Consider the following 20,604-nt stretch of genomic DNA (forward strand, 5'->3'; position numbering starts at 1 on the left):
ATCTGTGTCTTTCTAACTGGATGTATGGAGATGTTTTGGATGAGACGTCAAAGAACAGTTAGGAGAGAGAGGAAGAGGGGGAGAGAATTGGTGTGTGAGAGTTTGTGTGTAAAAGTAAAAAGTTTGTCTCGTTTCCTCCACCCGTCTTTGTCACTCAATCGTCCCATCAATCTTTCTGTCTGTATGTTCTTACCATCAAATCAACCACATGCTGCCCAGTGCATTTCAGTGGAGAGTCACACCTGTTACCACACTGCTTTGAAAATCAGCTAAACCACTCAATGTGTGCCTGTGTGTGTGTGTGTGTGTGTGTGTGTGTGTGTGTGTGTGTGTGTGTGTGTGTGTGTGTGTTTGTGTGCGTGTCTGTGTGTGAATGTATGCATCCATCTGGTTGTTGCATGTGTGCATTTGTATGCAAAAAATCTATTCATATTGTTTGTACGGTTGCATGCATGTGTGTATGGATATGTATGTTTTTGTGTGTATGTTTGTATGCAAATGTGTGTGTGTGTGTGTGTGTGTGTGTGTGTGTGTGTGTGTGTGTGTGTTTGTGTGTGTTTGTGTTACAGGTGGAGATCGCAGCAGTGTTGGTAGCTCTGGCAGTGTCACCAGTCTGAGGTCATCCGGCAGTGGTCAAAGTGCCGGCAGCGCCACACACATCCTCCATGCACAGGCTGAGGGGGTTAAGGTACAACATAAACAATACAAACACACTCAAATGAACATAATAGTTTACAATAATGACAAAACAGTTTGCTGATTTTAGCCAACAATGAATTGTGTTCAAATATGCTCAAAGAGCCAAATATATGTCCAAGTGAGAAATGTTTTAAATTCCCCTGCAAAACGCACACAGCAATCTCAAACCCAATTTGAAAAGAGACTGACTGGTACCATCTGGCTTCTGTGTCTAGTGCCATCCAATTTTCATCAGCAGTAATTTGATTTTTATTTCAGCAATCACTCCAGAAGCATCAGCACCAAGGATTAGGTTGCAACACTTTAAATACATCACACTTTGTTTAATTTACCAATGATGTACCCTATCTGAAAAGGCATGCATTCAGAATTTTTGTTACCTACCGTTAAAAAACCCCAAATCAATCAGTGTAATTTCTCTCTTGAAAAGCAACTGGTCAACACAAGTGCACCAATATACACTCAACTACAATTTGTGCTGACTTGCAAAACAATAAGTGGCTTCCCATTCGACATGTTATTGTAGCAGGTTTGATACAAATCTTAACATTATACACGCCTTAAAGAAACAAACCCCAAAGCATGTTTGCTAATCCAGCCAGTTTGGAATCCCTTCCAGTTTGTTCCAACTTTAAAATAGATGTTGCACCTACAACTTATTTTAATGCCCACGAAAGGTTTAAAAAAAAAAAAAAAAAAAAAAAAAAAAAAAGGTTCCTAACAGATACAGATCGCCAAGAGGAATGATTTCTTTGTTGACAAAAAACTTAATGGTCCCCTCCTCCCAGTCGTCCACATTGCTGTCCAGTTCATCAGTGTCCATTCCTGCTCTGAGCTCGAGGCGGAGGTCCTTCTGTTCTGTACTGCAGCATGATGAGAATATAGCATCTCAGCCACCTCAACCACAATCCTCTCACTTTTCAACACACACACACACTCACACACACACACACAAAAACAGACAGCCTGTGCAGTTACACACACACACGCACACGCGCACACACACACAAGACTTTTGCTTCATGCCTGTTTATTTGAATGCATCTGTGTTTTTTGCTGTTCTTGTATGTGTTTGCAGCTACTAGCCACAGTCTTATCTCAGTCTGCAAAAGCCAAGGAGCATCTGATGGAGCAGTCCAAATCTGTGGACCAGCCTGCAGGTATGAACAGGGACATAACGGAGACATAATGAGGATTGAATCCTCATTCAATCCAGATATTGTGTTTCAGCTTAAAATGGTTTTTAATTCAAAGAAACCACACATACATTTAATAAAACCCATAAGAAAATAAAGATATGAAAGATTAAACATGGGATAAAATGAGTGGTGTTATAAAAAATAAGTCATAATCCACTGGTCTTTTGAAAATGTCATGTATATGACTTCTCACACACACTTCTTGTACACACAAACACAAATCTTGGCTTGTTTAGCAGACAGATGGCCAAGGCAGGGGATGTAGGAGGAAGTGTAGAAGGCTGTGATTGGTGAAGGTTTTTTATGTCTTGGAAAGCAAGAATGTCATTGGTTAAATGTTAAAGCGAAGAAGCTATCTGAAATTCATTGGTGGAGGGAGCCGACTCTGACATGAAAACCCATATGTTGATTGATGCAAAATGTAAAATAATAAGGCGACATTTTGAAACTATCCAATAGAATTCCTCCCAGCAGGCTCTGCCAGCTCCTCTCGGACGTCCAGCCAATCGGGCTGTCCTCTTCACGAGGCGCCGCCTTATGACGCCACGGCAAGCCGGAAGGGGGAGGTGCCAGGCGAGGGGAAGGTAGGACAGTCCCAAATTCCAACAAATTCAGTCCTCTCTCCCTCTTTCATACAAACACTCAGGAGTCACATACAGACAGTCATCACTATCAACATCTTACTGCAGCATGATAACAATGTAGCATCTCAGTCACCTCAACCACAATCCTCTCACTTTTCTACACACACACAAACAAACAGACACACTGTGCACTTATATATACACACACTCACAACAAGATGTCCCAGCGGTTTCTCTCCCAACTCGCCTCGTCTGTTCTGCGAGTGTTCGGATGCAGCCATGACACGGTGAGTGTGTGAATGGAAGATCTGCTGCTTGATCCTATATGAAAATGTGGCTGATATTTAGGACGAGTGTGTGTGTGTGTGTGTTTGGGACAGAGAGTGCAAATGAAAGAGGGAGTCCTGTCCTTTTCTTGTTTATCTGCTTCCTGCCATTCATCCTTGCTCACTCCTTTTAGTTGCAGCTTCTATTCTTCCATTGCAGTATTTCTTCTTTTGCAGAGAAAAAATGTCTCTTTAATAATGGTTGGTAGGTGTGCCTTAGGCTATGATAACTCTAGATATCAGTGCGTGTGTGTGCGTGTGTGTGTGCGTGTGTGTGTGTGTGTGTGTGTGTGTGTGTGTGTGTGTGTGTGTGTGTGTGTGTGTGTGTGTGTGTGTGTGTGTGTAAGCAGATGCCCAGCAGTGTGTCTGTTGTGGGTGGACTAGTTCTGCACAGGAACTGTGAAATCTGAGCTTACATCATGTACAGTAAGCTTTTATTTACTGTAGTTTGTGTGTATTTATAATTGTGTGTGTGTGTTTGTTTGTTATTGTGCCCACTCTGAGATTCACATTATTGTATAATCATTAAAAGCTCAGCAAACCAATAAGCATATTTATAACCAGGTAGTTTTAATTGCCTTGCTTGCCCACAGTCTCTGTGTGTGTGTGTGTGTGTGTGTGTGTGTGTGTGTGTGTGCGTGTGTGTGTGTGTGTACATGATTATGCTGTCATGTAAGTCATCTTCTCACAGCCATCTGTTAGCCACAGTCCTGATTCCTTAGCACCCATCGGTCTGATATTTAAGTATGTATTTAAGAGGATGAGAGACGGGAGGGAAAAAATTAGCCTTGTGGGTCAGGGTGCCCAGGAAGAAGAGGGTTGTGGAGTAAGATGAAGAAGACACTGGCTTGATCCCAAGTCCCTTATTTGCACCGAGTGTCCTCCGAGTTGTCTCCTCCATCAGCTGATCACGTTCAGCTGTCAAACAGCCGAACAGCTGTTTATGTCCACACAAACACGCACTGTATTATTTCTAATCAAATACACACAGTTAGTGTTTAGTCTCTTTACCTGATTAAAAAAACTCTCTCTCCTCCGTTCGCTATAAGAGCTTTGGGACGATCGTCAACATGGCGGCTTTAGGAACTACTTCCGGTTCGGCCGAGGACCGAAGAGACTGCAAATAAGGGACTTGGGATCCACCCACTGTCAGAAGGGAGATAAACAATAGGGACAGACAGAGTGGGAGAAGAAGTCGTGCAGTGGTTCAACAGTTATTCTTTCCTGTTGCTCTCAATCCTACGTTCCACCGAGCATCAACTCTTTTTAGCAGGTTGGAAATCTATGATCATTACATTACTTGTTTTTGAAAGACAGCCGGTTACAAGTTGTCTAGTACAAGCTTTTTCTAAACTACTCAAGAACAAATTCAGGTTTAACAATTACTTTTTTGTTTCACTAAAACTTATAACAAAAAATTACAAATCCTCTTGTTGTATTAAAAAGTCCAAGTCTGTTCAAGTCTACTAAAAAAGGGCGTCCATCTAATTGGACTTCTGGCTTACAGGAACCAAAATCTTGACCTGGAGACTGCAAAACAGTTGTCAATAAAACTAATGGACAGGCAACTGCCAAGGTCACTACATCCATTTCTTAAATACAGAATCTTAAAGTAAAGAAACATGTTAATGTAGTAAAGAGAGAAACATGTAAACATCTAGCTTAAGTCAAATGGTTTGTAAGCGGAAAGTTACTTTTAACACAACAACTACCAACACGGTAGTTGCGACAAAATTGTTAAAACATTTAAAAGGCTACGTGACACGAGACAGATATGATCAGTTGTTTCAAATGACACTGTTGCTTGTAGTAATGAATCTACAGAGACTCCTGAGCACTGCACAGCTTTAAAGTCTGTTTAGCTCTTCTTCTTTTTATCTCTGTCCCTGAAGTGAAGTGTTTTGCTGCACTCTCGCTGCTTGCATAGCATCACTTTTGCCTAATCAGTGTGGAGAACCAGCTGTTGACAGAACAAAGAGCTCTAAAAACAACACTACCTTCAGTGTTTCACTCCATTGCCATGTAGGAATATGATTGACCCAAAGCTACATTACCAATCGTCTGACCCACACACTTGCTGATCTCCATGTGAATGCTTATGATTGGTAATCTTTCACCAACATTTTCTAACCATTCATTGTTCATAGCTATCATTGTTAATCAAACAGGTCTAGCTGATTCTTTTTTTCTCTTTTCATGTCTCTTGAGAATATTAAGTAAGTGAACACTGTGGAGCATTCAGCAGCTACACACTTCCTCAGGAACTGCTAGAGAGCAATACATCAGAGCAGAAAAAGACAGTGAATATGGGGTGTAAATTTGCTATGTGAAAAAATGACAACTCTCATGGCGTCATAATTATGTCTCTCTTACTGCTGGCTCATTGGATAACCAACGTTAGGCTAACAAGAAAAGTTGTTCAAACAGGTCCTTTGGAAATGTTCCCTTCATGACATCACAAAGGGCAGTAACAGTAGTAGGGGTGTCGAACACAGCATATTTGCATAATAGAGGGCTTATTATAGGCATGATAAAATACAGGATCTGGGTGGATTTTTAGCCAGAAACTTCACATACATGTCTTGGGGATCTTTTTACTGTTACTGATTATTTTTTGAGTCACAGAATCATATCAAAGTTTAAGAAGCAGATATTCATCATTAGAACCCTACAAAAGTCTGTCTGTCAATTGACGTGGTGGTGACATCACAGATTTACAGCTTGATTGGTCCCAATTTGTGCATGTGAACATATGAGTTAACACCTTGTATCACAGAGAGCTGACCTCTCAAGAGATCAAGACAAATTATTAGTAAATTTAAAGAAATTACCTTTTGTTTAACCATTTTTTAAAACCATTTTACAGTTCTTATTAGTACCTAAGTGCTTGGATTTTTAAAGGTTGGGGCCCATTTGAAGAATGGATATCCTTACATCTTTTAACACGCTCATCTTACAGTATGAAAGTCTTCAGTTACTCACTGGACCATGGTTTATGTAGTTCAATCAATCCAGGAGCAGGTAGATGACACAGCAGCAGGTCTGTGAAGAAACGCAGCTCCGGCTCACAGGATATATCCACACTGGCAGTAGGAACAGTTTCCTAACACACGCACACCAGCAACGTCCCCGGTCTTCTGTCGTCCTCGGTGAAACAACAGCATATCCGTCGGTCACAGCAGACAAACACCGTGCGAGTTTAAAACCAAACGTGCACGTGTTCAGAGCGAATGAAAACAACAAATGCAGACAGCATGCTATCCTTTCACTTTCCACTGACAGAAAATAAACGAGTCGTTCACTGTTACACACATGTTGTAATTTCTAAATAATGTTTACTCCCAGCTAACAACGGGCAAGAATTGGGATTTATACAGTTTAACTCGCGAACCGCACAGTGGTGTTTGTCTTTAAGAGTGCAGCGGAATAGTCTCCCCGACCTGTGCAACCTCCTCTCCCCACATACTTATTTCTGATTGGCTAAGATATACAACTTTCCCAGACACTGATTGGCGAGAGAGTACATCACTCAAAACAAAATGAAACTACATCGCTGTCTAAACGGGAAGTTAAAACACTCTTTTTAAATAACCACATTTTGTCGTTCCCTCCATAGTATTATTTTGGAAAGAGTTAACATAGTTGGGAAGTGTACTACATTATATTGTTAAAGGTTGTTTCCACAGTAGTAAAGAATTAGTAAATATCTCCTTCTCTCATGCAAAAGAAAAACATCAGTCGCACTGAGCTGTAAGCTGTAAAGTGTCAAATGTTAAGGCCTGATAGTTCTAAACAGCATCTGTTGAGATATCGTACTTTACACAGGGCCTTTCTCCTTCCTAACTATAGCCTGGTTTTCCATTCAGAGCCAACCAGGGTAACCCTGGACAACATTCATTTACTTAATTAGACGCCAGCTGAATTGCTAGATTCATTTTTAAGTGTTTAGCTCTCTGTCTTCTTAAAAATAAATTAGATATTTAGACAAAACATATCTTGAACATATCTTATCTTATCTAACAGCTTCAATGTTCCTCCCTTTTGACCCTGCTTGGCCCTGCTGAGAAAAGGTGGCTGTTAAAGAAGTAGACATTAAGCCAGTGACAGCATGCCCCCTGTTTTTTCTCCCGTAGAGCTCAGAGGCCGTTGTCCAATGGCTGAGCGACTTTCAGCTGCAGGTCTACGCACCAAACTTCCTGGGCGCTGGGTATGACTTGCCCACCATTAGCCGAATGACCCCAGAGGTAAGGCTACTGAAACCCACTACCCAGCTCCCCTTGAACCCCAGAGAGGTCGCAGACATCTCCAAGGACCACAATGGAAACAAGTCTGCACAAAGTTGTTTTGTTTTCAAGCTCATGATTGCAAGATGCATGTATAAAATGACCTCCAATAATTATCAAATGAGCACATAAAACCAATAGACTTTGCACAGCTCTTTCTTTTCTTCCTTCTTTCTCATCCTTGCCTGGTTGAACCTTACACCTTCCAATCCAGTTAAGATATTTAACTGGTTTTGAAACAGTGCATAACAATTAACATGACATAATTTTCCTGCCAACAATATGTAGTTCAATATATGAATGAAGTAGACCTTGAAATGAATACTGCATGTTTTTACAATTTAATGAAACAAAGCATATATTTCAGTTTTAAAACCAACTTATAAAATCAAATGTACCCATATTATGGAAAACATCCTTCATAACACTGAACCCACTGAGTACCACAAAGATTTCTATGAATCCACTTGTCTTTGAAGTTTTGCTTTGCCTGCCTGCATATCCCACGTGCAAATCACTGTCATGACAACTCTACACTATAAAGCCATGTAAAAAGAACAATGTGAGTGTATGAAGTCTTCCAAGCAAATTATTATTATTATTACAGAAACTTCAATCTTGTTATCCGTGGGATTAGTTTTTCATATCCATAAAGGGATCTTGAAAAGCCAACAAATGTTACTTTATCAGCGGGACTTTTGTCAGCTAATGTTTCTTTTTGTATGCGAGTAATGTAAATAAATAGGCCCATGTTTGGTAACATTTTGTCCTTAACTATATTTGGGAAGTGAAGATTCTTTGTTTAATGGCTTAAGTTACATCTTCCTGCTTCCTGGGGGCCAAAATATAACTAATTAATCCGATACATGAAAACTTTAAGCTGACCCGGTTCTAACAAAATCAAACTTGCATAATGGTAAACATAGTGTTCAGATAATTCAAGCTAATAAAGTATCTCTATTTAAATTTAGCCATGCAATGCAATGAACTGCTTCAAAATTTAAATTAAGATGAATTAATCAAATTATTAAACTTAACTTTCTATAGCTCAATGGCACAAATGGACCCCAAAAAGGAAAAGTTACTTAAAGATTAATACAGAATGAACAACTCTCATGTCTCCTTCAACACTGCGGCTGCTGCCTGTTCTAAAAAAACTACACAGACTTACATGTTCACCTGAATACAAATAATTTACAGCACATATGAATTATTTGTATAAAGCACAAATATATGTATGCAGTATATATGTATATTAATATATACTCTATATATATTCTCCAGTGCTGTGCATGCTGACAGGGTCAGAACTGAGCTGGTGAGCTTGCTTTAAAGAGCTTTGTTATTAGAGAAGTCAAATAAAATCCTGACCTCTTCTCTTGTATATTTGTATGTGCGTGCGTACGTGTGTGTGTGCGCGCGTGCGTGTTTGTGTGTCAGTGAAATGAGTGTTGTCCACTTTGTATGTATGTGTTTTTGTCCAAATAACTGGCACTGTAAATAAATAGAAAAACAGTGAAACCAAAGAGTTTACACAATGACTGAAGGACACAAAGACACTGATAACACTAACAAATAAATAAGGGCACTGTAATGTATTTAACACTTTTTTTTTTACTGAGCTTGTTTAGAGATTTTATTTTAAATATAGAAAACAAAGCTGATTCTTGTTTGTGCTTTTTATTTACTGCATACATTTGGTTTTGCCTTCAGTGCTTTTTCAGATCATTTGAGAACATTTTCATTCCTGCTCAATTCTTCTCGACTGGCAGAAGCTTCCATCAGATGTCACGCTGTCACTTGTGTTGCAAGTTTTTCTCTCTGTGTGTGTTTTTAAGTTTGTGTGTCTGTGTGAGTACGTTGTTGTGTGTCCATGCTTGTGTGTGAAGGGGAGAGTGAGATTGGCCTCTGGAGTCTTAAGAAGCTTGGAGAAGCTTTCAATATATGTTATTGTAAGGAAAAAACCTAACTTCTGTGTGTGTGTGTGTGTGTGTGTGTGTGTTTGTGTGTGTAGGATCTGACAGCTATAGGAATCACTAAACCAGGTCACAGAAAGAAGATGACATCAGAGATTAACAAGCTAAGTGTCAATGAGTGGCTTCCTGAGCACAAACCTGTGAGTAAAACACATCAACACTATAGTCTAGACTTTCTCCATAAGTACTGGATTTTTTTAGACTGATACACACATCCCCTTTAAAGAGTAAATGTGAAGATTAACAATATGGAAAATGTATGTAGTATAACGATTATTGAGCTGAATGTAAATAGACCTTATCTGGGTAGCCTGTTGTTTTTTAACTGGTATGTCTATAAGGCCTGCTTTTGTCAACAATTGCTTCAGTAAGCAGCACATATGAGACTACATGCATGCGATAAATGTAAGATAGGCCAATATTGGCACGATAATACCAGCAGACAGCTATACCTTTATATCTTGTTTAGATGCTAAGCCTGTTTTTATCGTCAAGTCGTCAGTATCAGCTCGCCCGGTCAGTAGTCATGTTTGTGGTGTTTCTATAGGCTAATCTTGGAGAGTGGCTATCTGCTATTGGTCTAAACCAGTACCATCAGGTATTAGTGCAGAATGGCTACGAAAATATCGAATTCATCACCGACATCACCTGGGAGGACCTGCAGGAAATAGGCATTACTAAACTCGGTAAGACCCACTGATATGCTTTGCTTAGATTAACGTGTTTTACATTGATGATGATTTGATAGTTATGTACATTATCCCCATGAAAGGACAAGTCTTTTATGTCAGTGTTGAATAAAGATCATTCAGCATCGCGAGTAAATAATGACATAACTTCACAAGCTTATTGATCTACTGTTTAGATGAGGCTTAGACTATGTCATATGTGGAAAAGGATTTATATGTGCTGACAAGTATAACGCTCAATATTTCTTTTTCACTGCATTCTTATGATTTCCAATAAATTGTAACTTATTGTCGTTATCAATAGTATTTTTGATTTTTTCTGATCCTTGCACTCTGGAGTTTACGGGTATTAGCTTGTTTAGAGACCATCTATCACTGAGAATGATAATGTTAAGAATAAAAGTTGTTAAGAAATGTGGTGGAATAATATTTATAAAACAAAATCCAAAATAGCTAATAGATGCAGAAAAAAACTTTAACTCCCATCTTTTATTGTTCTAGGCCACCAGAAGAAGCTAATGCTAGCTGTGAAACGACTGGCTGAAATGCAACGCAATTCTGATGGGCGGGCCTCCCTTAAAAAGAAACCTCCACCAATCACACAGCAGAAGGAAGTCATGTCATTGGATGGTCCGCCCCCAGACGGTAAGCTAACTGATCAATCTGATTCAAATTTTAAATTTGACAACATTTGACTTAAAATATCTGTTTCTGTACATGTTTATGTAATGTGGACTTCCATTGAAACAAAGTTCCATCAAAGAGTTACTCTTCAACACTGAGGACTTCCTTTCATATTAATTTCCTTTTTTTTTTTCCAGAGCTCATGTCTCCAAAGATGGGAACCTTCCAGGACAGCGAGTTAAGCAAAGAGCTACAGACTGCTTTGACCCAGCCGGGACAAGAAGTCTGCAAAGCTCAACGAAGTCGCACTCTGAGCAAAGACCAAGATGAGGTGATGACAGGAGGAGGAGGAGGAAGTGCTGGGCCACCTAAGAAGGAGGCCCGGACTATGAGGCAGCAGAGCAGCCAAAGCAGCACCTCCTCTCACAGAGGCAGTATGTCCTCACAGGGCAAACACCGTCACTCCCACTCCCATTCCCAGCCTGCACCTCCATACACGCCACCTCACACTCCTACCAAGACAAGAACCTCCTCTTCCTCCTCCAGCTCCTCTGTCCAGAGCACAGCTTCCCCGCAGGCCAAACACAGACCGTCCACCCAGTACAGCCAGGGTGAGAGACCTCAGTCTCCACGCTCACAACCCCCTCAGTCTCCAACTCAACGCGGAGCTCCATGTCCACAGCCTCAACCCCAGCAGCCACAGCAGCCTCAAGTCCAGCTGCAGCAACAGACACCTCCTCAGCACCACCCACAGACACAGGTCATGGAGGTGGGGGATAATCAACAACCCCAGGTCCCACTCCTCTGCCTCCCCCCAGAGGCTGAGCTGGCTGAGGGAGAAGAAGCAGAGCCTTCAGCGCTCCAGAAGAAACAAACCCACAGCCTCACCAGGTATGCCGTCTCAGATGGGGAGTGTGATGAGAGAGCAGGCGTAGGTGGAGAAGCAGGGGTGGAAGTTGGAGGAGGGCAGGCCTCTGCGGTCTTCAGAGGGGGAGGGGTCAAATATGCAACGGTGACCCATCGTGTTAGCCGCAGCCACTCGGTTCGCAACCAGGAAAAAACAGTCAGCCGCAACCACACCGCTCTGCGGCAGAAGAAAAAAGGTCCGCCTCCACCTCCGCCCAAACGTTCTAGCTCCGCCATTTCAGGCTCGAACTCAAACCTGACGGAGGACAACGCACAACAGAACGCCATCACCACCACGGGAGGGATGCTGGACGTGCCTTACAACCAACAACGGAGGGCCAGCGATCTGGGGGTGTCTGTGGAGACTGGGATTGTAGAGACCAGCAGTGTGGGGAGTGTGAGGAGCATCGCTGCCATGTTGGAGATGTCATCTATAGGGGGTGGAGCTAAAGGCATGGCATTGCAGAAAAATTTCCTACAGGTAATGTAAAATATTAGTCATTATATACTTGCAATACATGTTTTTTATAATTAAAATACATGCTTCCCTATAAATTAAATTATACAACAAGCTCAAGTATGATCGACCAATGGTATGGTTGTGTTTTACCAGGTGGGGAAAACACGTGATGCCATAGGACTAGACGGTGAAGTGGTGAACAGACGACGGACTATTAGTGGTCCTGTGAGTGAGCTTGTGGCAGCTGCCAGGCGTGACCAGCCGACTCCTACTGCTTTACCTTCACCCACAGTCCAGCCTGAACCCTCCCCTGTCCTGGTCAATTCCTCTTCACCTAACCCCCCGTCCTCCCCCCATCCAAGCTCGGGTGGCAGCGGCAGTTCATCGGAGAACCTTCCGTTTGCAGATGAGGGAAGCTTGACCATCCGCCGCCAGGGTCGAGGAGAAGGAGAAGGACAGGTAGCTATCTATATAAATGTTTGTTCGTCTATCTATCTATATATCTATCTGTCTGTCTGTCTGTCTGTCTGTCTGTCTGTCTGTCTGTCTGTCTATCTATCTATCTATCTATCTATCTATCTATCTATCTATCTATCTATCTATCTATCTATCTATCTATCTATCTATCTATCTATCTATCTATCTATCTATCTATCTATCTATCTATCTATCTATCTATCTGTCTATCTGTCTATCTACTGTATCTATCTATCTATCTGTCTATCTGTCTATCTACTGTATCTACTGTATCTATGTAATGTTATGTGCTAAAATCAATGGTGCTTTTATGTATTACAAATCCATAGTCAAGCTTTATATTCTCTAAGCTTTATATGTCTTATTCATCTATATTTGTTGTTTGAATGTTTGTGCAAAAATTACCTCTGGTCATGAATGTATGAATTTTCCGTTAGTGTGTATTTTGTGTTTGTCTGCAGGGTGACGACGAGGGTCCCCAAGGAGATGGAGGATACCCGCAGGAAGATGTCTCCAGGGTTGAACCCACGACTACCTTAAAGAGACGACCTCGAAGCTCCACACCCCACCCCAATGGGTCCGACTTCACTCTCCAGGAGTCTTCCACCGTGAAGCGACGGCCCAAGAGCCGAGACAAGGAACCTGAAGGCTTTGCTGACATGTCTGCAGCTAACGGAGAGACTGTGGGGACTGGGCAGCCCAACACGACGCAGCCAGTGTCTTACCAGAATGGCACAGGCACAGTGAAACGCCGGCCAGTGTCTGACGCTGGAGTGACAGAGCAGCCGCAGCCTCAGCCTCAGCCTCAGCCTCAGCCTCAGCCTCAGCCTCAACCTCAACCTCAACCTCAACCCCAACATCAACCGCAACCTCAACCACAAGTGACTGCTGCTCCTCGCAGGAACAGTACAGATCAAGGAGCTCCTGTCAGCAATGAAGCCGCCCCGGTGAGAAAACCAAAGCCTCCAGTGTCTCCAAAGCCTGTCATGGCACAAATAAAGAGACAGGGAGGCCCGCAGACCCCCCCACAGCCTGTGTCCAACAAGAGGGTTCCCCTGCCTGGCCCTGGGACACCTGGAAGCCCAGGTAATGACTTATATGATTGACTGTCATTGTGTAAGGTAGGGGTTAGGATAGGGGACATATATGACATGTCTTAGTCAAATAAATGCCTTTTATATATGACTGTACTAAATTAAAGGAACAACAACTGAGAAGTGAAAATCCTGTCAGTTATAGAAAGTAAGCTGCGTTTAGGTTAAAGGGAGTAATAGAGAGAGACAAATAGACCGACAAGCAGACATAGATGTACTCACAACAACAACAAGGTAATTTGGACTTGTGTTAGAACTCAATAATAGGACAAAAACGACTGCTATTAGCACTAACAACTAGAATAGTGATAATCAAGGTCTGACTAATTATAATGATCAAAGCAGTGGGAGTCAAGCAGGCGATCTGAAATAAAGATTTCCTGGAACATACACTTTCGGGGTTGCTATAGTATTAGTAACATACATGAATGAATCAAGAATCCTTACAGATAAGAAGAGAGGTGTTGACAGGAGCTTGTTGTATCAAGTCTCTTGGTAGTTGAAGCCAACATGAGCATGATTAAAAGGAAAGTTTGAAGCCTGCTTTTAACTGGGCAATTTATCTTTTTTTTTCTCTTCTTTCTGCAGTGGAAGGAAAGAAGATTCCTCCACCTGTCTCACCCAAACCCACGCCTCCACCGATGGCACCCAAACCGGCCAAGCTAATACACTCCATGACCAGCCCCCCTTCGCCAACCCCGGCGCCTGCCACAGCCCCTATCAAGCACTCTATAGTGGCCAGACAGATCAGCTCACCCCCCTGTTTTCCACCTTCCAACATCCCAAGTCTGCCTAATGCAAAACCGCTGAGCCCGTCTTCCCAGAGTCCCCACACCCCGCAGACCCCAACGACACCACAGACGCCCCAGACTCCTGCCACTCCCAGCCCGACCCCGCCCCCTGTCAAGCCTCCCCGCTCCTCCATTGGGGGTGTGTCGGTGGACAGCGGGATGACGGGTGGTGGGGTCACTGTGCCGGCGCCTTTAACACCAGACTTCGGTGTGGGTTCGTTGGTGCATCAGAAACTGGAGGAGACGAGTGCGTCGCTGGCTGCAGCTCTGCAAGCCGTAGAGGATAAGATACTGCATCAAGAGGAGTAAGTAACACACACACACAAGTCTTGAATACTCCCTCCAGTTCAACACACATGCTCAAACATACACCAAGGCTTCATGCTGGTTAACTGATCAATTAACTATTTCAAGATTTGTTTATGTGTTGCCTGAACAGTCTGTTTAATATATACTGAGAAAGTCAAACACATTAACTCTACATTTACTAACTGTGTAATGCTAACTTTAGCAGACTAATCTGCACACAGTAACAATGCCAAAAGGGAGATGGGACAATATGCAGGATGAAGCATAATGGGGGGACAAATTGGGGGGGGGGGGGGGGGGTCCATGCACAGCACAATCCTGAAGAACCTACAAGATATGAGAGCTCAGGAGCTCACAGGAAAGTATGTGTTTAGTTACTAAGATTTACAGATAGCAAAATGCAGTAATGTGATGGGGGTGCACAGAGAGCCCAAGGGGCCAGTTCACCCAGTAGCCTAAGCCTAAGCAGCATAACTAGGAGCTGATCCATACCTGCGCCAGCTCTAACTATAAGAATATATCTAAAAGGAAGTTAGAAGAAGAAGAAGCTCAGTCAGAAGAGTCTGTCGTCCCTCAAATGAAAATAAGTGGGTTCAATCCTGAGCTGAAGAGCTGGGGATTTAAGACACTTAACCTTGAATTCGTCTTTGGCGTATGCATGTGTAGTATTAGTTACTTCTGCTGGGCACTTTATAGCAACCTCTGCCATCAGTGTGTGAATGGGTAGGTGTGACATGCGGTGTAAAAATGTTGTCGGAGGACCAGAAAAGTGCCATAAAAGCTCAAGTCCACCATTTATTGAAGTCTTTTCTTAAAAGTAAAGAGTGTGTGCGCCTGCTGTGAACTGACTGGTAGATGATTCCAAAGGAGAGGGGCCTGATACCTGAAGGTGCTACCTCCCACAGTACATGAAGAGACTGTAGGTACCACGAGAAGGCTTTTGTTCTGAGGGCGTAATGTTAGAATAATACAGCACTATTAGCTCACATGACGCAATACAAACAATGTCTTCACAAAACGTTCAGACTGTTTATCTACTTTTCCACCCTTCAGTTAGTAATGTTGTGATCTTGTATGTGTTTGTGTCTGTGTACATAGCTCTGTGGCTGAGCAGAAAACCACAGTTAGCATCCTTGACGACATTGGCAGCATGTTCGATGACCTGGCTGACCAGCTGGACGCCATGTTGGAGTAACCATAGGAACCAGTCAGCCTGTCTCCATGGCAACACTGCTTTAGGAGTGACTCAGATGGCACAAGAGGGCAACACGCCTCTCTCTCTCTCTATCTCTCATCTCTTCATTCCTCTCTCTCTGTTGCACTTGTCCTCCTGGTTTTCATCTGTTGCTGCTTTTAAAACCTTGTCTTGCTCTCGTCTATTGCCGCTGATTATAAAAATGATGATGGCATGGCCGCCACAGGCCTGGACTGACTTGTGACAGAAAGAGTGCAAGAATGAAGACAAGACAAAGAGAGAGACACTAATAGAGAGAGGGAGAACAGGACCAAAATGACTGATGTGAAGAGAGAATTTTAAAAAAATAACCACAAGACGGAGCGATGAAGAAAAGCAACTAAACGAAAGAGACTGCAAATCAAAATGTGGGTCTTTTTAGAACGCCACATACACTCTTGAAGCTATTGTGACAAACAATTAATCTTAACTAATACTGATTGAAAAACCAACTGTGTAATGAATCATAGTATGGTATGTGTACATTCTAAGCATGGAGAGTTTATATCTACTGAAAAAGTCCTGCATTAGCACAGTTCTATATAATATACCGATAAATATGAATCTCTAGCTCTTTGGTTTGATGTCTTGGTTCTGTGTGGAATGGTGACCTCTGGTGTTGTGATGATGTAAATGAATAGGTGGAAAGATTTTTATCTGTGACCAAAACAAGACTATTTAACTCCTGAGTTTGTGTGTCTGTGTGTGTGCGAGGGAGAGAGAAAGAGAGAGAGAGAGAGACAGGGACAAAGCTTGTGGATTATTGGAATTTTAGGATTATTTTTGGTTTCCTGCTCGGGCTGCTTCCATTCACTCTGCTGCATATAACACAAACAGATGATCACAAAGAAGAAGCACAATGACCCATGGAGCCACCTTGCACATGGCAGCCTGCACAGTATAAGTTCAACGGGAGAGGAAGAATGAGGGAGAAAAGTGAAGGAAGGCTACAGTAGGTTGTCTGAAAGCAGGTGTTCAGTGTTGTTTTTTTGGAAAGTTTTAAAGAACTATATCAGGAGGCCGTTACATGAAGTGTCAGTTTTCAGCAATGCAAGGCAGAGGGAAAGGTATTATTCATCATCTGGGATAAACAATAGCTTGGTTCACAAGTTTCCAAAGCACACTGGAGAAATTTGGTATTCAGATTGTATTCAGTTAAGTCATTTTTTTAAATCATGGAAATCTGTACCTCAGTTAAGGATAAAAATCTGTTGTTTAAAATCTAAGAATCCCCCTCGACATGATTTAAGATTAAAATAATCTGATTAAATTCAAAATGTATATTTAAATAATATTATGTATAGTAAAATACTTTGCTCAAATATTTAAAAATTAACTTAATTCACCTTAAAAAAAAATGTGTTCATTAAAATCTCATTACAAGCTAAAAGCTAGGGCAGGCAATTTGTTTTCAAAGCCTCTCTGCGTAACTGCCTGCCAACCTTTCTGCTCACTGCCTGACACTCTTAAGCAGAACCAACGTCTTCCACAAGCCATAACTAGCTCTCATCTGGATTATTCCTGCACCACAAGCGAGGAAGTGTGTGGTCATGTGTTTGGGGATGTGGCGTTAATATTTTTCAGCTGTAAACTCTCCAAAACAAGTGTTGCTGGTCCCTATAAGTTGCATACCCAAGCTTTAAGATATTTCTCACTTCACATATTTTGGACCATATGAGCCTTCACTTCGTGGAAGAAATCGAATGATAAATATGAGAGGTCATTTGTGATTTCCAGAGTTAAACTCTCAGCTTGGTAAAGAGGTTGGTATCTGCCCAAATATTAGTGCATTCCTTCTTTTAAGAAGAAGTTTTTCCTTTCAAATCCATTTCTTATGTAAGTTCATGTCTGGAATTCCTTTATTTATTTTGCCAGGTTATGTGAAGAAAATAATGACATTATTATTAAACTATAATAGCACTAAAAAAAAACCCCACTTCTGACACCTCAGTGGACAACTGTCTTCTTTCCATCGCTAGTCCCACACTCCATAACACCCACCCCTTGTTGCCATGACAATCTACATCATCACCTTCACTGGCATTGCCATGGCAACTGCACAGTGTGTTGCCAAGAACGTTTTTTCTTAGGACATAAGGAATATGTGCTCGGTAGAAGAGATATGTAAAACTGGATGGTTTGTTAAAGTTCCTCTAATCAACCAGAACCGACAGCGAGGTGCGATATATTCTACATATTTCATTTTCTCCTCGATCCATTCAGAAACTTTAAAAAAAAAAACCTTAAGCAGCCAGTCTACTTACATAAATGAACAAGAGGTCAGAGAATAGTTCTGGTATTGGAATTATGATCACATAGAGTTTATATATATGGATATTTGCAAAAAAAAGAAGTGTATTTATGATGTGTGTGTCCTCCTGAAGACTATTTTTCAAAGTAAACAGATCTAATCTGAGTGTTGAATAAATCTGCTTCTCCATGCTCCAGTGGTCCACGCTGATGAGTGATTGTAGGATACCATGTTGGGATATTTGCAGGAAGCGTTTGTTTTTTTAATGTGTTTTTTTTTTCTTCATGTATATGTGTTCAGGTGTGGCAATGTGTATAATAAAAGTGATTCTTTGTTGTTCTGTTTTATCTTTTTTTGTATTATTTTAAATGCAATGCTCTGTTTTGTTTTTCTTTCAAACATGTGCCTTGCTTTGTGGTTTTGGTCAGATTACAATACAGTAGATGGGTATGTAAAAAAAAAATGGGGATCTCTCTCTTGTTCTGTTTTACTTAATGGATATGTAATCGTTAAAACAAGTATGCCCCCCCCCCCCCCCCCCCCCCCCCCCCCCCCCCAACACTTGATGCAAAAATATTTAGATTTCAACTGTACCACAAGAAAACCTCAGTTACTCAGTCACATTTTGCTATTTTTCTTCTTCTTTTTTTCCCCAGGAACTGACATGCCACGTTCATTGGAATTGTGTCTATTTAGGGAAGATAAACCATAAAAAAATTTCGAAAATCCATTTGCTTTTTCGCAGAGTTTGATGAGAGGATTGTTACCATATAATAATGTTGGTAGAGTTGAAATGAAGCTACCTCTAGCAATTGGTTTTCTTTGATTAGCTTGGCATAGCCTGGAAATAAGTGGGAAATGTTCAAGCTAACTCAGAAGATGAACACTTTGTCAAAGTTAGGTGAATTTCTTTTCTGCAAATTTTGTATTGAAGCTAATACCAGAAACCAAAAAGCTTTACACAGCAAAGTTGAAATTGGAAAAAGCAAGCCAGCAAATTCAAAGACAATGTTTTACATCGTTATTTTGTACAATTACTAGATTCTAAACACATATTGCGTTTTTACATCTGTTAAAAGCCAAGTTAGCTGTTTATCTTCCTTAGACTTAGCTTAGCTTTGCTATCATCCGCTATCAGCCTCTTTTAAGTAGCACTCTTACATCAGAGTGGTATCAGTATTTTCATATTACATACTACAAGAAAGTCAGGATGTTGATTTTTAAAAATGTCATTGTGGAGGAAGTAAAATATGCTGCAAGAAACACTTAATAACAAGGGTTGTAAATGTATATTTGAAGCCCAAGCTAATCTTTGAGGTCAGAGTTCAAGTGGTGAAAAGCCAGCACATGTCTCCAGTTTCCCAACCTGATATGTAGACTTGCGCATTCTTGTGTGTAATCCAGCATGAATGCATGGTCAAGTGATTTCCATGACAGATTTACCCTAACTGTAAAGATATCGTCATAGATCTCATTAGATCCTTTAATACAGACATACCTGAATGTCCTCCAGCACAGCTACATCTTATAGACATGCATTTCTTTCCTTTATAAAATGACCTTATCCAGCAATGCTTTCTTGCCTGGTCTCTCTTCTTTGGTCTCTTTTTGGTCATCAATCATGTTGAAGCCATCACTCTAAAGTGTGTTTTTGGCGTGTTGGGATGGGGTCTAGCTACCAGGGTGAACAACCACAGATGGTGGGGGTAAAAAGCAGAGATGGTCAAAAAATGTGGAGCAAAGTACTGTTCTTTTTGTTTCTCAACAAAAGAAAAAGCCAAGCTGTTTTTATTTGATTTTTCCGCCTGTGCTTATCTGACAGATACCAAACTGGTGTCTCCTCCGCTCTGCAGTGACTGTATGTGAATGCTTGAGAGAGGTAGCGTGTTATTTGTTGCTCTGCTATCAACAGTATGAAACCTGTGTGAGAGTGTGTGTGTGAGTGAGCGTGTGTTGTAGTGACTGGACATTGGTGTGCTTGCAGTGACTGCATCTTATGGCGATCTGCTCTGAATAAATAAATGTTCTATACAAACTGTATCGTCTTCAGCTTCTTTGAGTGTGGTGATGTGAACTTGTATTGATAATGTTCTCCTCCAGGGCATGGCATAGGTCTGCAATACAGCACGACATACAGTAATGCATTTCATAGGAAGACCTTCATCACTTAGTATTTACCCCACTTACACAAAAGCGTTGTCATTTTGTAATTCCTGACTAGCAAATTTTTTAAAATACAGAAAAAAGAAAAACAAACTTTGTGACATCTGGGTTCATGATTCCTCAAGTAACATTGATGTAATTGGAGACTGCATTAATGGCCTATGCACTATAGTCAAGTTTCCACATGATGCCAACGTCTGTATACCTCTACATGGCCAAATAAACTATGAGATCAGTTAGTCCCAACTTTTTTTGCACATAACACTAAAAACAACAAAGCAAGCTCAGCAGATCTTTATAAAGTTATTCTGCTTTGTGTACTTTTTAAGGATGTTAAGAGATACAGTCACCCTAGGCTTAATGTTGAGAGAAAAATGCTTGGTCTTTATGAAAATTTAAATCAGGGGACAATCATTGTTTCTAGTCAACGGCTTCCTTTTTTAAAGGCAAGTTTCTGTCATTAGTTTTTTAGTCTACTTAAAGGGGACATATTGTGAAAATCCACTTTGACAGGGTTTTCGAATTCGAGCGTATATTTG

The 20,604-nt window shown here is 41.3% G+C and overlaps 1 protein-coding gene across 7 annotated transcripts in view; it reads left to right on the forward strand.

The window, feature by feature from the left end:
• Positions 1–19,939, forward strand: part of caskin1 (CASK interacting protein 1) — an 88,756-nt gene extending 68,817 nt beyond the window's left edge. For 4 of the 7 annotated variants that reach the window (XM_079365517.1, XM_079365520.1, XM_079365522.1 and 1 more), the window contains 12 exons: positions 570–688; positions 1,778–1,859; positions 2,358–2,482; positions 6,942–7,052; positions 9,106–9,207; positions 9,615–9,753; positions 10,258–10,401; positions 10,578–11,767; positions 11,900–12,205; positions 12,661–13,309; positions 13,906–14,413; positions 15,516–19,939. In XM_079365517.1, the coding sequence (XP_079221643.1) occupies positions 570–688; positions 1,778–1,859; positions 2,358–2,482; positions 6,942–7,052; positions 9,106–9,207; positions 9,615–9,753; positions 10,258–10,401; positions 10,578–11,767; positions 11,900–12,205; positions 12,661–13,309; positions 13,906–14,413; positions 15,516–15,612 (3,572 nt within the window). In that variant the 3' untranslated portion in view covers positions 15,613–19,939. The remainder of the gene's footprint in view (positions 1–569; positions 689–1,777; positions 1,860–2,357; positions 2,483–6,941; positions 7,053–9,105; positions 9,208–9,614; positions 9,754–10,257; positions 10,402–10,577; positions 11,768–11,899; positions 12,206–12,660; positions 13,310–13,905; positions 14,414–15,515) is intronic. The other 3 variants (XM_079365518.1, XM_079365519.1, XM_079365521.1) reach the window with 3 other exon arrangements.
• Positions 19,940–20,604: the final 665 nt, after the last annotated feature.

The sequence above is a fragment of the Symphodus melops genome (genome assembly GCF_947650265.1).
Source record: "Symphodus melops genome assembly, chromosome: 17".
NCBI classification, from domain to species: domain Eukaryota; kingdom Metazoa; phylum Chordata; class Actinopteri; order Labriformes; family Labridae; genus Symphodus; species Symphodus melops.